Consider the following 19,931-nt stretch of genomic DNA (forward strand, 5'->3'; position numbering starts at 1 on the left):
CTGACTGCGGTTCTGATCATCATCTTCTCATAGCAAAATTCAAGCTTAGACTGAAGAGATTAGGAAAAACCACTGGGCCACTCAGGTATAATCTAAACCAAATCCCTTATGAATACACAGTGGAAGTAAAGAACAGATTTAAGGAACTAGATTTGGTGGACAGAGTGCCTGAAGAACTTTGGATAGAGGCTCGTAACATTGTCCAGGAGGCAGCATCGAAAACCATCCCAAAGAAAAGGAAATGCAAGAAAGCAAAGTGGCTGTCCAACGAGGCCTTAGAAATAGCAGAGAGGAGAAGGGAAGCAAAATGCAAGGGAGATAGGGAAAGTTACAGAAACCTGAATGCAGACTTCCAAAGAATAGCAAGGAGAGACAAGAGGGCCTTCTTAAATGAACAATGCAAAGAAATAGAGGAAGATAACAGAAAAGGAAAGACCAGAGATCTGTTCAGGAAAATTGGACATATTAGAGGAACATTTTGCGCAAAGATGAACATGATAAAAGACAAAAATGGGAGGGACCTAACAGAAGCAGAAGACGTCAAGACGAGGTGGCAAGAATACACAGAGGAATTATATCAGAAAGATTTGGATATCCCGGACAACCCAGACAATGTAGTTGCTGACCCTGAGCCAGACGTCCTGGAGAGCGAAGTCAAGTGGGCCTTAGAAAGCCTGGCTAACAACAAGGCCAGTGGAGGTGATGGCATTCCAGTTGAACTATTTAAAATCTTGAAAGATGATGCTGTTAAGGTGCTACATTCAATATGCCAGCAAGTTTGGAAAACTCAACAGTGGCCAGAGGATTGGAAAAGATCAGTCTACATCCCAATCCCAAAGAAAGGCAGTGCCAAAGAATGCTCCAACTACCGTACAATTGCACTCATTTCGCACGCTAGCAAGGTTATGCTCAAAATCCTACAAGGTAGGCTTCAGCAGTATGTGGACCGAGAACTCCCAGAAGTACAAGCTGGATTCCGAAGAGGCAGAGGAACTCGAGACCAAATTGCTAACTTGCGCTGGATTATGGAGAAAGCCAGAAAGTTCCAGAAAAATATCTACTTCTGCTTCATTGATTATGCGAAAGCCTTTGACTGTGTGGACCACAGCAAACTATGGCAAGTTCTTAAAGAAATGGGAGTGCCTGACCACTTTATCTGTCTCCTGAGAAACCTATATGTGGGACAGGAAGCAACAGTTAGAACTGGTCATGGAACAACTGAGTGGTTCAAAATTGGGAAAGGAGTACGGCAAGGCTGTATATTGTCCCCCAGCTTATTTAACTTATATGCAGAATACATCATGCGGAAGGCTGGACTGGAAGAAACCCAAGCCGGAATTAAGATTGCCGGAAGAAATATCAACAACCTCCGATATGCAGATGATACCACTCTGATGGCAGAAAGTGAGGAGGAATTAAAGAACCTTGTAATGAGAGTGAAAGAGGAGAGTGCAAAAAACAGTCTGAAACTCAACATCAAAAAAACTAAGATCATGGCCACTGGTCCCATCACCTCCTGGGAAATAGAAGGGGAAGATATGGAGGCAGTGTCAAATTTTATCTTCCTGGGCTCCATGATCACTGCAGATGGAGACAGCAGCCCTGAAATTAAAAGGCGCCTTCTTCTTGGGAGGAAAGCGATGACAAATCTTGATAGCATCTTGAAAAGCAGAGACATCACCTTGCCAACAAAAGTCCGAATAGTCAAAGCTATGGTTTTTCCTGTCGTGATGTATGGAAGTGAGAGCTGGACCATAAAGAAAGCAGACCACCGAAGAATTGATGCCTTTGAATTGTGGTGCTGGAGGAGGCTCTTGAGAATCCCCTGGACTGCAAGGAGAACAAACCTATCAGTTCTAAAGGAAATCAACCCTGAATGCTCACTTGAAGGACAGATCCTGAAGCTGAGGCTCCAGTACTTTGGCCATCTCATGAGAAGAAAAGAGTCCTTGGAAAAAACCTTGATGTTAGGAAGGTGTGATGGCAAGAGGAGAAGGGGACGACCGAGGATGAGATGGCTGGACAGTGTCTGCGAAGCAACCAACATGAACCTGACACAACTCCGGGAGGCAGTGGAAGACAGGAGGGCCTGGCGTGCTCTGGTCCATGGGGTCACGAAGAGTCGGACACGACTAAACGACTAAACACACACACAAATTAAATTGATTTTGAACCAGAAGAACTGTAGACTGAAACCAGAGATATTATTAGGGAAGAAAGAAAAAAGAGTATTTCAATATTCAAAAGAAAAACAAAACCTCAATGGATGATTGATGATGGAAGAGACACTTAAAATGGTTAAGGACAGATCAGAAGCAAAAGTGAAAGGTAACAAAATTTTGGTCAGAATCCTCAATGCAACCTTTCAGCGACTATCATGCAAAGACAAGTAGCACAACTGCATGATCAGTGCAAAGAAATAGAAAAGCACACAACAGACAAGGAAATGAGATCTTTTCCAAGAAACCAAAGGACAGTTTAAACCCAGACTACAGAAGATCAACCCAGGAACATACTATCTGACCAAGATAAAAAAATCATTGGTTTAGGTCTCTGGTCAGAGATTGGGAGTTAGATTCCCCACTGTGCCTTCTTGATAGAAGCTGGACTCAATGATCCACAGAGTTCCTTCCAGTTCTTCAGTTCCAAGATGATTAAAAGAAGGTGGAATATACTGAAGAACAATACCAAAGAGAAAAAAGGTCCATAGATTCCTTTGGAGAAGAATCTATAATGAAGAACCTGCAATTTTAGAAAGTGAAGCGAAAGCTGCTCAGAATGAACTTGGAAGAAATAAATAACCAGGAATATATGGGATACTGATAGAATGAATCTGTCAAAATCATAACAAAAATATGGGAAAAATACGGGAAACAAAACAATGAACCTCAAATTAGAAGTGTTCAATATACATTCAAATTCCCCAGAAAGAACATGTCAAGGAGTGAAATAACTATAGGACCATCCTGTTGCAAGAAAAGTGATACTCAAGATGTGGTGGTAAAAACTTTTACCATGTATAGAGTGGGAAGTACCCAATGTTCAGACTAATCTCCGAAAAGTAAGAGGCACTAAATGTCATATTGGAAATATACATTTGGTACTGGAGGGTCCAAAAAATTTCAGAAGGTGAGTCTGGGCTACATATGCTACAGCAAAGCTTTTGACTACATGGAACATGAAAAAATATGGGTTATTCTAAAAGAAATGGGAATGCCTCAACACTTGACTGTCCTGATGTGTACCCTTTATTGTGGACAAGAAGCAGCTGTTAGGGCAGAACATGGAGTAACAGAACAGTTTTCCACAGGCAAAGATGTCAGACAAGGACATATTTTATTTCCCTGTCCATTCAATCTGTAGGCAGAACATATCATATGGAAAGCTGGATTAGAGTCAAAAAAAGGGAGAAGTGAAAGTTGGCAGAAGAAACATCAATAAATCAAGATATACACCATATTTATTGCCAGAAAGCAGGAATGACTTCTGATGAAAGTAAAAGAATAAAGTGAGACTGATTGATGTTAAACATTAAGATGACAGGAATTATGAGTATAGAAGAACTATACAACTTTAATGTTGACAATAGAAGAACTGAAATTGCTAAAGATTTTTGATACCTCCGTTCAGTCATCAGTCAAAATGGAGACTACAGCCAAGAAATCAGGACAGAATTAAGACTCGGAAGGAAGTAATGAAGGAACTAAAAAAGAAAATCAAGCTAAGGATGAGTTCCTTAAGGACAAGGCGACATTGAAGCCATTCCCAGGCCCTCATCCGTCTCTTTCACATCCTAAACTCTGATGTTTTTCCTTGCCTTTTAGTTTTCAATAACTATAAGTTGCTATTACTTGTGAATGAAGTGACTATAATACCTGTAAAGGCAGAGCTGGGGCAGTTACTCTGAAAGAAGTAATTATGGAGAGCTATTCCTCCAAAGGAAAAAAAGTAATTGGATACTGATACAGTAAACTTTTTTTCAAAAAGTAACTCATTGCTTTGCCTTTTCATAAAAGGAACTAAAAGGACTAAAGGAGTCGCTTTTTAAAAATGCATGAAAATGCTACAAAATGATGGTTTGCAGTCCAGAAAACATTTTATTTCCCTACTGCCTCTCCTCTGTCCTGTCCCAGCATCAACATTGCAAGCCACTCGGACATAGCAGTGTGACACCCCTTTCCTTATTTAGCACACCCCACTCCCCCAATTAAAAACTTCTCACTATTTCTAACTTTTAAAAAGTCCTCTTCCCCTGCCTAAAGCAAGTTGTGTGTGTGTGTGTGTGGGGAAACATGGTGAAATCCTTCCACCTCTTGAAATGGGGGCTTTCCCCATAATTTTAAACCAAATTTTGCCTTTGCAAGAGAAATCATCATCCTTCCTTTTGACATGTGTCCCCAAAGCTTTACATGATTAATCCATCAAGTTGTAAGGTTAAATGAAAGACAGATAGAAAAACACACACATACAAACAGACCTCCAAGCGCTCATCCTTGAGATGGGATGGGCTTTTCTGCCATATGCTGAGATCTACAGTAAGTCAAATCATTTTTTCATAACTTTTTTTTTTCCATTGGGATCCTCTTTTGTGGCTGAGGAATGCTTAGATCTCCCAACCCAGATCTTTTTTATTTCAAAAATCTTCTCGTCATCCACTGAAAAGTGCTTGAAAATACCTCAATTCATGCCAAGCAACTTAGGTTTTTTTTAAAAAATTCCCCTTCTGCAGAAGGTAAATATTGAAACAAAAAACAGTGAGGTGGTGATGACAGGTTTAAACTTTACCCACATGCATGAGCTGGGCCCACCTCAGATTAGTGCCACACGTTTACAAGAAACTGAATTATTTCTTAAGCTGTATGCTACTTATTGAACTGCTGTTGGCCTGTGATTCACGTAGTCACTTTAGATGAGTCCCCGCCCACACACACACACCACCCCAGGTCCTGAGATCAGGGGCCACCCAGTGTGTTTAGTCTTCAGGATGGATGTATTTCTTGCCTGAATGAAAAAGAGTTATGTGTACCAAATGTGAAAGGAGTGCCAATGTTGAATAAATGTAGGAAACTGAATGTCGGAAAATATTCCGTGCTAACCATTGATGATTTGGGCTGCAATCGTTAAACACGTTGTACTGGAAATACATTCCCAAACTTAATTTATCTCATTTCAAGTGACTAAGACAAAAAAACCCAAACTCATATCCTGCTCCACAAACCCAGGGCTAGTAAACTTTCAGGGGACTCTCGTTTGCCTCGTAGGGCTGCACATGCTCCCAAAATCTTCGCACACAAATGTTTTCTCACAAACATGGAGAGGGTGTGGGAACAGTAGTAGCCATTCAAAAAAGAAAAAGGTCTGCATGCTTTCTGAGCAGAAATTCGCAGGTTTAATCCTTAGCAACCCCTGAAAAGTTCCTGCCAGATAGCAATACTAGGCAAGACCAGAGGTGGGAAATAGATGGTCCTCCAGATGTTGGATTGCAACTTTCATCACCCCCCCCCAGCATAATCAGTAGTGACCGAGTTGCCATATAACAGTGCTAGAGGTCCTCACATTCCCCATCTCTGGGTGAGATGGACCCAATGTCTGATACAGCATAGGACAGCCTTCTGTTTTTCTCACAGAGCGATTCCCAACCTGTGGCCCATAAGAGCAGGAAGTCTCTGTATTGACAGATCAACAAGGCCTGAGTCCTTAGAATGGAGTAAAACAGATGAAACAATTGAAAAGGAAAGATTCCACTGACACGACTTCTTTCTTTTTTGAAATAGATCAACACTTGTAAATGGGTGCAATTATTCACTATAAATAGCTGCAATTGTAATACCCCTTTGATAGATAAAGTTTATTTTGGCTTGCCAGAGGCTAAGTTTAAAATGGCTTGTTTATGAGATGGTCTCAAAAAAGCTTTTGATGGTGATGTCTACATAAAAGAAAGGACTGAGAACCATTAACCCTGCAAACAGGGCAGGAACTATTTAACTGGCAGCAGGATTTTGGCATATGTGTTTGTTATGTTACCTTCGAAATGTAACTTAGTTACAACCCAGTTACAACGCAAGGTAACTAAGTAGATAATTGTTTCTGAGCTCTGCACTGTCCTAATAAATACAGTGGGGTCTTGACTTGAGAACTTAATCCGTATTGGAAGGCGGTTCTCAAGTCAAAAAGTTCTCAAGTCAAATCTGCATTTCCCATAGGAATGCATTGAAAACCATTTGATCCGTATCTGCTCTTTTCCGTCCATAGAAACTAATGGGAAGCTGCTATTCCGCCTTTGACCACTAGAGGGGGATATTTTGTTTCTTTTTTTCTTAGGTCAAGAAAGGTTCAGGGAAGGCAGGGAAAATACAGCCCAGGCAGTACCAGGCAGTCTGCAGACTCACAATCCACTCTCTAAACGCTAGGAAGAGTGAGGAAGCAGACAGGCACCCTTTTCACTGCCCAACAGTTAACTGAAAGTCCACATTTTGCACTTTCCCTGCCTCCCACGTGGGTTTTTTCAGTTCTTAACTCAAATCTAAGTACTTAAGTCAAGTCAATATTTTCCTATGAGAGCGGTTCTTAAGTCAAAATGTTCTTAACTCAAGTCGTTCTTAAGTCAAGACCCCACTGTAATGCCCCTTGGGCTATGTTTAGCTGTCCACTGGGAGCTCTCACACCTTCTTTGGTTTTTTTGAAAAAAATAAAAGTCAGTAAATTGAGTGCCCAGCTTGCGATGGTGGTGGTGGTAGTGGGGCAAGATCTAGCCTGTGTAATTAAATTGTAAATGAGCCAGAGAGAGCTTCAAGAACTACGGTTTGGAGTGGTATATAAGCAGCACACTTTAGTTTTAGTAGGTAAAATAAACAACAAAACACAGACTAGCAGAAAAGGAAAAATCCAACATATATAGAACAAACTTAAAAACAATTTAATCCACACAATATTACAATTATAATTACAGTAATAAACCAAAGTGCACCTCCCCTCCCCACAAGGACCGTTGGTGATACATTCAGTTTTCTCTCCACTTATGAAGCCCTATTTCCCTTCCAAAAATACACTGACTCTTATGGAGGTACACAACTCATCCCTTTTATTAATACAACACCATTACCTTCACCCCATATATATCTCTAAAAATATTCTTATTTATCAAGCCTTTCCTTACTTTAATATTACACATTAACTTATCATTAATGGCTACATTCCAAACTTTGTTATACCATTCATTTAATTGAAAATCACATTTAACTTTCTGGTTCTTTGCTACTATTAATCTCATAGTTGTTGATAAATTTGCAATCAATTCCTTTTTTCCTCCAATTCCATTGCTCATACCTCCCTTCTTATCTTAATCAAAGATAGGAGAGAGCCTATCAAATACATACTCTCATTTGATATCCTTAAGAAAACCTGGTCTAATTCACTGCTCGGGGTGACTGTGCATGCGGACATCTTGACTCCTCATTTGCGTGCAGAACTGATGCTAACAAGTGCTCCCCGCCATTTTCTACCTAGTGCTGTTTCCCCTGCATTTTTCCACCTTCACATTCCCTCATTCATTCTTCCTAAGGATAGGATCTTCCTTCAGGTCACAAATGCGGGCTTTTTCAAAGACTTTATTCACTGCTTCTTGCTTGTATGTTCCTAAAATAAACCGAAGCCATTGTAATACCTTTGTTTCATCTCTCCCCATTATGCCGGGCTGCTCAAACGTTCAAGGTTGATTTCTTCACCCGCCCTCCTTCTGCAGATGGTATAAGGAAAGCTCTAAACTGAGCAATGTCAAAGGTCCCAGCTTCTAACTTGGACACTGTCACTGGTCAAAGGATGTCAGACAGCATGGTTGGGGAGAGGTCTCTGAATGAGGCTCCAGAGGTCTTTGGTTGAACTGAGTCTGAACTGGCCATGATAATGTTTCTCCTTTCTGAAGGCTATTCTTATTTGGCCTGCCCTTCAAGTTCCCACACTTGTCCCTGGCCTTATGTCTCATTTTCTGGCTTTGTGCAGATGCAAGTCTATGAAAATAGCTCAGGAACAGCTTGGTCAACATTCAGTTACGGCTTCAGGCTTTTTAGATATTTCTTCTTCTTCTTCTTCCTCAAAAATAAGCAACATGTGTTGGGTCTTGTAAGTCAGCCCGGGACAGCCTTTGACACACGGATAGTCTCTTTATTCTAACCTTTTGCACACCCAACCTCCTGCTGCTGGCTGATTCTTTCAGCTCCGACCTGTTGCTCCTTCCTTTTGTGTGGTTTGCATGCAAGGTTTGTTTTCTTTTCTAATCCTTAAACTGAGGTAAACAGGAGAGAAGAGAACATTGGGTGTACTGGGATTCTAGCCTAGGGCTGGCTGCACTGAGGTTAGCTTAGCTGATGGCTGACAGATTCAATGGGAGAATTAGTAATCATACTAAATTCGGGTCAAAGCAGATAGAATAATAATGTTGAAACTGCAGAGCTGTTCAAGGGATCCGACAGAGTCCAGTCCCTCTCAACGAAGCACAGTGGGGAATCCAACTCCCAACCTCTGCCTCTGTGCTGAGCTATCCAGCAGTTCATCACACCGCCTTCTTAGTGAGCCATTTTAATCTTATTTTCAAGTACAGATACTAGTCCATTTCAGGCATAAACACTGGATGATATTAGACTAGAATTCCCACCATCCCTTTTTCCAGGCTGGGTTGAATTGATGTGTGCATGCACTCTTCATCTGTGGGCATTACACAAACAGGCAACGGTAAGCTTTGAGCTGCATTAGGTTGGGTAATCTCCAGAGGTTTGAGGGCCATATACAACCATCCCTGGACCTTTGAAGGTCACAGCCACTCCCACAACCCCCAAATCCAGGGATGTCGGCAAGTCCTTGGGTCCAAATCCCTAGCCCAAGTCTTTGGTACCAACCACCAAGTCTGAGTCTTTGGCACCAAGCCCGAGTCCCAAGTCCCTATCAAAAACAAGCTTCTTCCCCCAGACAAAAGGAGGGGTGAGTAGGTTCCGAGTACAAATCATAAACCCGAGTTGAGTCCAAGTTGAGTCGGTGAAGTCCGGCTTGACAAACCCCACAACTTGAGTCTTCGTCGCAACAAAATCTTTTTATCTTTCTATTTTGACAAAAGTTACAATTTTTAGGGTATATGAGGATCTTGTAGGTGCTGGGCTGCATGTTCCCCACCCCTGTAAAACATTGGTACTCTCCCTTTTAATATCTCCTTACTCACCTTTGGAGAGTTGCACCCATCCAAGATTTTTTTTAAAAAAAACCCTCGAAAACCTCTCACATTCTGCAAGAGGTACAGGGGTAATGTTACCACATGCTCCCAAGTAATTTTAGGCCTGAGAGGGGCCTTTTGAAAGCTAGAATGGACCAGGGGTTACTTCCTATGTAGAAAAAAAGTCTACCTGGTTGAAAATGGGTCGGGGGACAAAACGCAGAGAAGCTGCCCTTAGTATTCTCTTGAGGGTGAAACAAATTATTTCAGGGTCACAATAAACAAACTCTGTGAATACCACATGGGGTTTGCAGGTGGCACCTTGTTCATCCTGGTTTAAAAAATATGTGTGTGTGTGTGTGTGTGTGTGTGTGTGTGTGTGTGTGTGTGTGTGTGTGTGTGTGTGTGTGTGTATACACACACACAGACAAGTGGTCTTGTTGCTTTCCAGCTCACTCTCACCAAGGCAGGCAACCATCAAAGCCTCAACCTCCATCCTTACATTACCCGAGTGAGCAGCCTGGTTGGGAGTGGATGGGTGGATTTTTCCTTAACTCAACTTCCATCTTCTGTACAGTAACGATGTTTAACAGAAGAACAAAATAAATCTGTGGCTCCGAAGTGTTTCTGTGCTGTTGAATCCACATGCCTTGCTTTGTGTGCATGATGTTCGAGTTAGTTCCTTTTTTTCCATGCAGTCAAAATTGTTGCTAGCTCAAAAGGAGTGCTTCCATGCAACAGTCCCCTGACCCCTCTGTTCAGAACTCTTGCTCCAAATTAGCTGCCGTAGTATATTCAACCTGGGAAGAGTGACTAGTTCAAGCCTGTCACACAAGCCTGTGTGACATTTTGCAGCTTTGACGTCCTTGGCTGCCCCACCAGCCGTATGATGTGGATGCAGAAAGGCTGCTTGAGATTGATTTGACCGGATCTATGGGAAGAATGGGGACCCTCAGTCTCATGGCCCAGAAGCAGGCTGGGAGTGCTTTTGTCTGAAGACAATCTTCCGTGGTCACATGGCCAGTGCGACTTAGACACAGAACACCGTTACCTTCCCACCGAGGTGGTACCTATTTATCTACTTGCATTTGCATGCTTTCGAACCGCTAGGTTGGCGGGAGCTGGGACAAGCGTGCCTGCAGTTGGATTCTGCTATTATCGCCAACCAGGAATCAGAAACAAAAGGCTATTAATAGAATGGAGCTGCGGTTTGCAGGCAGTACTGCAGTTATATGGAACAGAATTTTACTTTGCCTTTATAGCCATGAAAGCTGTGCCACAGGGGCTGAGCTATGCTTTAAATGCTTGATAGAAGAACGTCCAAACCGGTAAGAATTATTACATCACAGAGCAAGACAAGCCTGTCAGTTTTGCACTTTGCTCTGTCTTTGCCCCCATCCATTGCCCCACCAAGTTAGAAGCCGGGCCCTGCTGCCACTCGTGCTAAACGTCCTCCATCGGGCAGCACCCAGAAAATGCCCTGATCTGTTTTCAAAACTTCATGAAACATATATTAACTTGTAAATCTTGGCTTACCTGGGAACTCTTGGCTTACCTGGGAAATCTATTAAAAGGTCCCGCCATGCTAAACTACAGTATGACTGAATAAAGCCACTGCCTTCCATCTCAAACACTCAGATTCTTCTTATTTCACAGCCCATAAAATTTGCTTTGTGATGGGGTCTTGGTGAGTTTTTTTTTAACTTAATAAAACTGGTCCCCCTTCCCTTGATTACACTGCATGAGCAGTAAACCTGCATTCTGCTTTGCTGTTTCAATGGCCCACTTCAATTAACATGCCAGCATGGTGTGTATTTCTTCCTTCCTTTCTTTTCTAATGTGCCCTAAGGTGATCTTGCAGTGTGTTTTGCATCTAAACCACCTGAGGTCTGAGGTTAATCCGTGCAGCATACAACTCATTAACTGCACATTACTGTCCAAGCAAAATCTCTCTCTCTCTCTCTCTCTCTCTCTCTCTCTCTCTCTCTGTGTGTGTGTGTGTGTGTGTGTGTGTGTGTTTTTCCCCTTCCAACATGACTGATTGATCTAACAGTGTGTTTGGTCTTGGGACTCATTCTCAAATGAGAGAATATGAAAAAAGCAAAGGTCAGCACCTCTGCAGGATGTTTTTTCAACACAGGTTGCAAGCACTGGCTTTCCCCAGCTAATAAATGGGGAAAGCAAGAATGACAGCTAATAGAGAGCCTTATTAAAAATTGAGGAGAAAGGCAGAGGCCAAGGACTGAAAGAAACTGTTGCTATGAACTCCTTCCCTCATCACCATATTCACTCAAGAACACTCTGTAGACGGAGGCAGCTGTTTTCTACCTGTCAAACTATTTGTTCCTCTCTAGCTCAGTAATGTTTCCTCTGCAGCCCTGCTCCGGAGGATGGGAGGAGAAAGTGGTGTCGGGCTCCATGACGGCTGAATTGTCCAAGAAGATGGAGGAAAGAAGGTTATGGATTACCATATTTGCCGGCGTACAAGATGACTTTTTCGCCCTGAAAACATGCCTCCAAGTGGGGGGGTCGTCTTGTACGCCAGCTGCATGTCCAGCAAACCCTCCCTCTCTCCCAGCGAAGTCACTTATCTGGTAGTAAGACCGAGTAGAGCCCCGCTCCTAGCCTGGGAACAGCCTGACTCTAGCACCGAACAGCTGACTGTCGGGAACAGCAGAGAGGAGGCAGCCATTTTGGGATGCGACCACATGGCTGCTGCCTCTCAAAATGGCTGCTGCCACTCCAAAATGGCTGCCGCCTCTCTGCTGCTTCCTGACAGTCTGCTGTTCGGCACTGATGCTGTCCTTCTTCCAGGAAACCCTTGCTCTCCCAGCAAAAGGAACCAGAATCACGCATGCGGAAGAGGGGGTAGTCTTATACAGCAAGTATATAACAAACTACATTTTGAGTGGAAATGTTGGGGGGTCGTCTTATACGCCCAGTCGCCTTATACACTGGAAAATACGGTACGTATGAGGCTGATTTATAGATAAGATCGTTGAAAGTCTGATATTAAATACAACTAACGCCCATATCACCCTTCCCCTTCAAGTGCTCATGGCACCTACACCTGTAAAGAACGCTCTCCTCTTCTTTTTTTTGAATGAAGACATTTAAGAAAAGTCTGTGGTCTAAGAAAAGATGGAAGACCCATGACTGGAGGATGGTATTATTCAGAAAAAAAGTAGGATAAATGAGTGGAGTGGAGTGATCCCACACTAAACAACGACTGTGGTGATATGCAGTGAGAAGGACAAAGAGAAGAGAAATGAAATGTGGCTTAATTAAAATAGCTTTCCTGTCACTACAGGATAATAGCCTATTCAGGCACTCAATTTACTCACACAGCGAGGAACAAGGGAACAAGTGCTCTGGTGGTGCCTTCTCTGTTTTTGTCCTTGACTGGAGACAATGGCTTTCACATGATGGAGGGTGAGGAAAACGTTCAGCGTGCTGTGTGGGATGTGGAGATTTCCCTTAACTACATGAATGCTTTGAACCCCTGACTAGGGCTGGCCATGCTGTTAAGGGCCATCTAACAAAACTCCCAACCAACTTCATGAACAAGATGGTTTGATTTTTAAACTAGGGCACAACTGGTTAACATTTATTTCCAGTGCAGCATGAAATATAACTGTAAAATCAATGAAGAATAATTACCAACTGGTAAGTGAAATTACACTTAGAACACACACAGAGACACACAGACACGTATACAGTGAACTATGTGATCTATAGTCAGCAACATATCATTTGTCATAGGTGCAACTTAAAACGTATTTTGAAAGGAACACAGCGTGTTATTCATCCATTCTTTAGAGCCAGGATGCTGTGAGCATTACGCAGATTGGGCAAGCAATTTGTTGTGTTGCACATTATTCATGCGTGGCATTGTCTTGATCAACATACCAGAAAAAGACAGAGAAATGTTCTCTGGGTCCCTCTAGTAACTAATTCTGATACTGCAACTTAGAAATATTAATATTAATAAAAAGACAGAACACCTGCCATTGAAGATGTTTAAATCCCATCAAAAATGTCTTAAAGGCTCTTCAAGGTAACTTTTGAAAGTAACTATGTGATACGCATTATTTTTAAGTAAGTTAGACTTTATTCATGACACCTACTGTTAGTCATATTGTTTGCTATAAAAAAATCTAATTATATCTAACTACAGTACTACTAGGGACGTGGTGGCGCTGAGGGTTAAACCACAAAGCCTCTGGGCTGCAAGGTTGAAAGACCAGCAGTTCGAATCCACACAAACGGAGTGAGCTTCCACTGCTTGTCCCAGCTCCTCGCCAACCTAGCAGTTCGAAAGCATATAAAAATGTGAGTAGATGAATAGGTACCGCCATGGTGGGAAGGTAACGGCATTCTGTGTCTAGTCATGCCAGCCACGTGACCGCGGAAACTGTCTTCGGACAAACGTCGGCTCTACGGCTTGGAAACGGGGATGAGCACCGCACCCTAGAGTCGGACACAACTGGACAATTTGTCAAGGGGAACCTTTACCTTTTTACAGTACTTGTAACTAGTAACGTCCAAGCTCTGACCATACGTATCAGGGGCTATGTGCTATTGTTCATTAAGGCACATGTAACCACATGGAGAGTCACTTTTATATCTTTGAAGCTTAGTTGGATGGTGTATATATCTTTACTGAAAAGACAGTGAGAGGGAGGGGCAGGATCTGTTCTCAATCATCCCAGAGTATGTAATAATGGGCTCAAGCTACGGAAAGCCAGATTTAGGCTGAATATCAGAAAAAAAATTCTTAACTGTTAGAACAGTGTGATAATGGAACCAATTACCTCAAGAGGTGTTGAACACTCAAACGCTGGAGGCATTCAAGAGAAAACTGGATAACCATCTGTTAGATCTGCTTTGATCTGAATTCTTGCACTGAGCAGGGAGTTAGACTTAGTGACCTTATAGTCCTCCCAACTCAATTAATCTATGACCCCCTATGTGCTCTTGAACATGACTCAATGTTATAAATAAGAGTAGTGGCTAGTCCACTAAATGAGCAGGCTATACGTCTAAACCAACAATCAGTTTGCTTTATGTATCATGAGCACACACACCGGAAGAAACATACATATCTCCAAAGCACCATAATTTAAAAAAAAAACTGACTTTGGGTTTAAAAGGAACAAATCTTATCATGGCAATGTTTACTTTAAATAAAAGCCCCCACTCAGCTCATTTTTCTTCTGCATTTGCTAAAACATCATAAATTTTATGGGGTTTTGTTTTGTTCTTTTCTTCTTCTTCTTCTTTTTGGAAATCACAGTCACACTCCATATCCCTACTACTGAATTACACTCGCATAAAGGAAGTTGTGTAATTTCCTTGTATAATGATGATCTGACAAAGTGGACTTGTCCACAAAAGCTAGCACAGACTAACACGGCTACCTAACGCTACAATTAATTCTTGGCAACAAATTTCTGCTCTTTAGTGAGATGCTGGTTGGGTTCCTAGGTAGGCACAATGGATCCAGAGATTGTCCAGTAGGAATGAGATTTTTGGATTTTCTGAACTACAAATACCATAATTCTTCCCCAGCCTTTCAAAACACCTGAATGTGATGCACCTGGTAGAAAGGCAGTTTGAGGCTTAGCTGGACCAAGTTATCATTTTTAGTTCAGTAAATCCAAAAATCCCATCGCTACTGTCCAGTCTGAAGTTTAAGATGATGGCTTAACGAGTCAAAACAGGTTTGACTGCATTGACCTCCAAGAAGAAACTGAATGGCATAGGTCATTTACAGTTGAAGTTTAACTACAAACACGAGATGCATACCACACAAAGGGCAACCCCACTCCAAGCATGTACCAAGTGTTATGAAAGCATCTCACTTTGGCATCAGCTTACAGTTTTGGGCATCATCCAAGTTCCATGTCTCTTGAAACCCTAAATGGGCAAAGATCTGAATGGTCACAGGGACTAACTTTCTGATGCTAAGCAAGAATGCTGAGTCTAACAGCTTTGGATACTAAGAACAGCTGAGCTACCTAGACATTCCAATGAGATTGTTACTATTTATAACACAATCACCTCCAATTTGAAACCCCTGTCAATTATGATATTTAAAAAGCCTGCTACTAGGGATGAGACTTTGGGGTTTACCTGAATTAAGGAGTGGGGTAGGCCATGAAAGACGCTATTACTTTCATTTTCATGTTCTTTCATTTAAGTCAAAAAGAGAGCCTCTGAAATCCAAATGCTTTGTTTTAACAAAAGAGAGGATCACCAAAGCCTCTGGTTCTTTCATGCTTTCTTTCTTTTGTTTGCCCTTTCCTTCGCCTCTTGTCTGTCCAATTGCCTTGGAAATGTTTAAACAAATTGCGTCATGAGGACTGCTGTCAGCAGCCAATCAGAACATCCGGGGCAGGAATGAGTTGTAGAAGAACCTGGATTGCTTGTGGATCTAGTGAAGAAAGTTTTGTTTCAGTTTCCTTTTGCGGGTGTGATCTGTGTGCTCTGTGGTGCCTCCATCTTGATTGAGTTCTCCATTTGTGACTGTGAATACTGTACTCTTTTTTTTTGCTGATTTTCTAATAGATTATTTTCCTCTTTTCCCCTCCCTCTTTGCTTTCCTGAATTATTTTTGCTGCCTGCTGGTGGGAGCATCAAGTAAGATTAAAGAATATATTGAGTGGTGGTAGTAAGGAAATCAACCCTGAGTGCTCACTGGAAGGACAGATCCTGAAGCTGAGGTTCCAATACCTTGGCCATCTCATGAGAAGAGAAGACTCCCTAGAAAAGACCCTGATGTTGGGAAAGTGTGAAGGCAAGAGGAGAAGGGGATGTCAGAGGATGAGATGGTGGGACAGTGTCATCGAAGCTACCAACATGAATTTGACCCAACTCTGGGAGGCAGTGGAAGACCGGAGGGCCTGGCGTGCTCTGATCCATGGGGGGTCATGAAGAGTTGAAGAAGACTTAACGACTAAACAACAAAAAGAACAGTAAGGAAATCTCTATATTCTAGAGGGGTTGAAGAAGGGGGAGACTTTGACGATATTTTTTGCCTCTATTTGCTTTTCTTGGTTTAGGGAAAAGGATCATATATATGTATTTTATTCTGCCATGGCCATTATGTGCCTGGTGATTTAAACAGGATACTGACCATTAATAAATTAAAACAACTAATTTTCCATTTATTCTTGCAAATGCTAACAAATTAGGGGTAAGTGTGAATTTTAACACAATGGTGTGCACAAAGATACGTTTAATATGTAAAGCAATGTTTGGTGGTTCAAGGTGCACAGTCCTCCCAACCTTCTACCTGTTTATTGTATACACTGAAAATCTAAGTGTGAATGGGATTATATGAATTCACCACTGTGAACCAAAGATGGAAACAATGGGGCATAAACTGAACCAAAACAAATTCTGCTCAATTGAAACAAAATAGTCTCAACGTGATCAAGCTCCATAGACAGCTTTAAGAACATCAGGACAGCAGTTGAATTTAAAAATAAAATGTTGTTACCTTTTCTGTAAGCCATCCTAGATGCCGAATCTCTCGGCTCCCAGCAAGTCCTGCTTTACCCAGTTGATCTTTGACCTCCAAGATGACCTTTGGAATGAGGTCACTGATGCAGGAGTGAATAGCATGAAACCATGCTTGGGCTGTAGCAGAATCTTTGCTCCTCAAAACCAGAGTATGCCTGGCATCAGGAGAATGAACTTCAACAAGCCTGGAGAAGAAAAATAGACAAGGAAAACAAGATGAAAAATTTTGTTGACTCTCAAAATCAATGAAAAACACATTAATCCAGATATACAATTGTTTACAAGAACATGAACCGTAACATCAACTCTGAAACTGTAATCTGGACATTGGTTTTGCAGAGATGCTATCCACCATCATTTAGAACAAAATGTAGAAAAGTTTCTTTTCTGAAAGGTAGCTCCCAGAATCCCACACTCGGGAAGGTTAGGAATCACTGATACTTCATTGCAAACTGCCTTCCAACACTGCTTTCAGAGAAGTCCTGGGGTTTAAAGAGATGAGGCTGCTTGTGGAATGTTTTCATTGTGACTTGAGCCAGATGTGAAATGGGGCTGCAAAATAGGCCGATGTGATTTTTGACTGCATTAACTATATATGTCCAAATGTGTTTTTCTGGATTTCAACACCCAGAATTTACCAGGCAACATAGTCTTGCTGCCTGAGAAATTCTGGAAGTTGTAGTCCAGAAACAGAAACTTAAAGACTTTAGTATTAACAGAAACTTAATTTACACATCATGTGATGTAGTAGATCCATATCTCATAGGTTCAATAGTTTACCCTAGTCAGATTTCATCTGACATGTAGTATCCATTCAGTAAGGTAGAGGTTCCCCTTGACATTTAGTCCAGTCATGGCCAACTCTAGGGCGCGGTGCGCATCCGTTTCCAAGCCATAGAGTCAGTGTTTGTCCGAAGACAGTTTCTGGGGTCACGTGGCCAGCGCGACTAGACACAGAACGCTGTTACCTTGCCACCAAGGTGGTACCTATTTATCTACTCGCATTTTTACATGCTTTCAAACTTTTAGGTTAGCAGGAGCTAGGACAAGGGGCGGGAGCTCACTCCATCGTGTGGATTGGATCTTACGACTGCTCGTCTTCTGACCTTGCAGCGCAAAGGCTTCTGCGGTTTAACCCGCAGCACCATCACTTTAATGAGGATAATGAGAAATCAGAACAGGTTGAGAGGAGATTCAAAATGATAATGAGCACTGCAGAAGACAAGTCTTTCGACAGAATGTGGAAGTCTTTAAAGGAGACCTAGCTTGGAGAACTGAAGACCAAGGGTGGTCAGAAAAGGACCCAGGATCCTGAAGCACTGTCACATGACAGAAGGCAAAGGCGTCTTCTGTTTGAGAAGCCAGGACTATATGTAAAGGGCAATAATGGTCCTCGAAGGTCCAGAGGTGTTTGTATCTAACCATCCAACCTGGACACTGCACACACCAAGCCCAGGGTTTTTGGACTTCCACTCCCAGAAGTTGCATGGCCAACAGTATGGGATACTGGGAATTTGTCCAAAATATCTAGAGGAACAAAGGCTGAGAACCATGGGCCTCCTGATTTCCTGCAATCATAGGAATTGTATGATTCCTTGCCCACACTAAAGATGTAAAATTTCTGAAAATTTCCTTTTTTTCTGGGGTAGAAAAGGGGGGCATTGTTTCTGGAAATAATGGAAATTTTTGGAAATTTTACATCTCTATCCCACACTAAGAGGAGAATGGCAAGCCTACAAACCAAAGGCTGACCAGAATTCTTTCCTATCACTCTGGGTGAAAAATGTCTGCTTCTCTATCTGTTGTCAGAGCACAATTTCCATCAACCCTACGCAGTGTAGTCAATAATGAGGGTCAACAGGGATAGCAATCCAACCAAATCTGGAGGGCCACATATTCCCTACTCTTGATATAGCAGGAAACACAGATTTATTACATCACTGTTAGGCCGTTGTATATAAGGCACTCAAGAAAAATATTCTCAGCCGAGGGGATAAATTTACACAGCATGATCAACAAACACAATACTTTTCAGAATGATACATGAAAAAACAAGGGAAGAGAGAAAGTTTGCAACTGAAATTTTCTCAGTGGGAAAAACAACGTATTTCCATTTTCTCTTTTCCTGGAAAACGTACAGTGGTGCCTTGCAGGACAAAAAACTCACAAGACAAATGGTTTTGGCAAAGGGGTTGATGACTCGCAAGACAAATGTTCCTGTGGTCATGCTTCACAAGAAGAATGTTTTCCGTTTTTTGTTCTTGCCTCATGTTTGCTGATTTTTAAATGTTTTTCTATGATGTTTAAAAAGTTAGTTTTTTGACTGAAATTTTTAAATCATGTGCATAATCTATATGGCTTTAATAAACCCTTTATAAACCAAATTTGACTTTGTTCTGACTTTTTTTTTGTCCATAGGAACACATTAATTAGATTTCAATGCATTCCTATGGGAAAACACGTTTCGCAAGACTTTTTTTTTTTTTTGCAAGACAACATTAACCGCGGAACGAATTAAATTCATCTTGCGAGGCACCACTGTAGTTCAGATTCCTAAAGTTTCAAATGCTCTCTCTTGCTTTTAAGGATCAGCTTACTAAATCACTAGTTACAGACATCTCTGTGATGGAAGACCACTTCAATCTAGTGTTCCAAGTATCTTGGATGTAGTCACAGATGTGCTGTGTGTACATTCTGTCTTTAATGAAAGTTGTCAACTGAAAGGAGAATTCCTGTGTTTAATTCTCCAAATTGTGATGTCTTTTTTTTTTTGTCCCAAACCGGCTTTTGAACATACATTATGTTTATCTGCAATTTGGTGATAAAATTCCCCTTTTTAATTCCTGCTTGCATGGAAATATTTCAGACAGTCTCACAGCTGTGTTTATTCACACACCCCACCACAGTTATGTAAACACTGCATATGGAATAGGCTTTTTTTAAAATAAAGCCCACACCAACCCCAAGGAATTATATATTTAAGCATGAGATAGTTTACATCATGTGTATTCTTCTTCTGGCTTGGCCGTGCATATGAAGGAATATCACATGGTCTCAAAGTCAATTTGGCTAAGGTCTGAAGAACAACGAAGGACCTGTTTCTGTAAAAGCCTGGTTGCCAATAGAATTCTCCCACCATTCCTTCTTTCTGCTTACAAAATAGTCACTGAAGTTTCCAAAATATCATGTTCTACCATGGAAACTG

The 19,931-nt window shown here is 41.7% G+C and overlaps 1 protein-coding gene across 1 annotated transcript in view; it reads right to left on the minus strand.

Annotated features, from left to right (window-relative positions):
* Positions 1-19,931, minus strand: part of SNTB1 (syntrophin beta 1) — a 124,231-nt gene that overhangs the window by 36,120 nt on the left and 68,180 nt on the right. The window contains exon 3 of the mRNA XM_072999291.2: positions 16,704-16,911. Coding sequence (XP_072855392.2) covers positions 16,704-16,911 — 208 coding nt within the window. The remainder of the gene's footprint in view (positions 1-16,703; positions 16,912-19,931) is intronic.

This window comes from Pogona vitticeps, chromosome 4 (genome assembly GCF_051106095.1).
Source record: "Pogona vitticeps strain Pit_001003342236 chromosome 4, PviZW2.1, whole genome shotgun sequence".
NCBI lineage: Eukaryota > Metazoa > Chordata > Lepidosauria > Squamata > Agamidae > Pogona > Pogona vitticeps.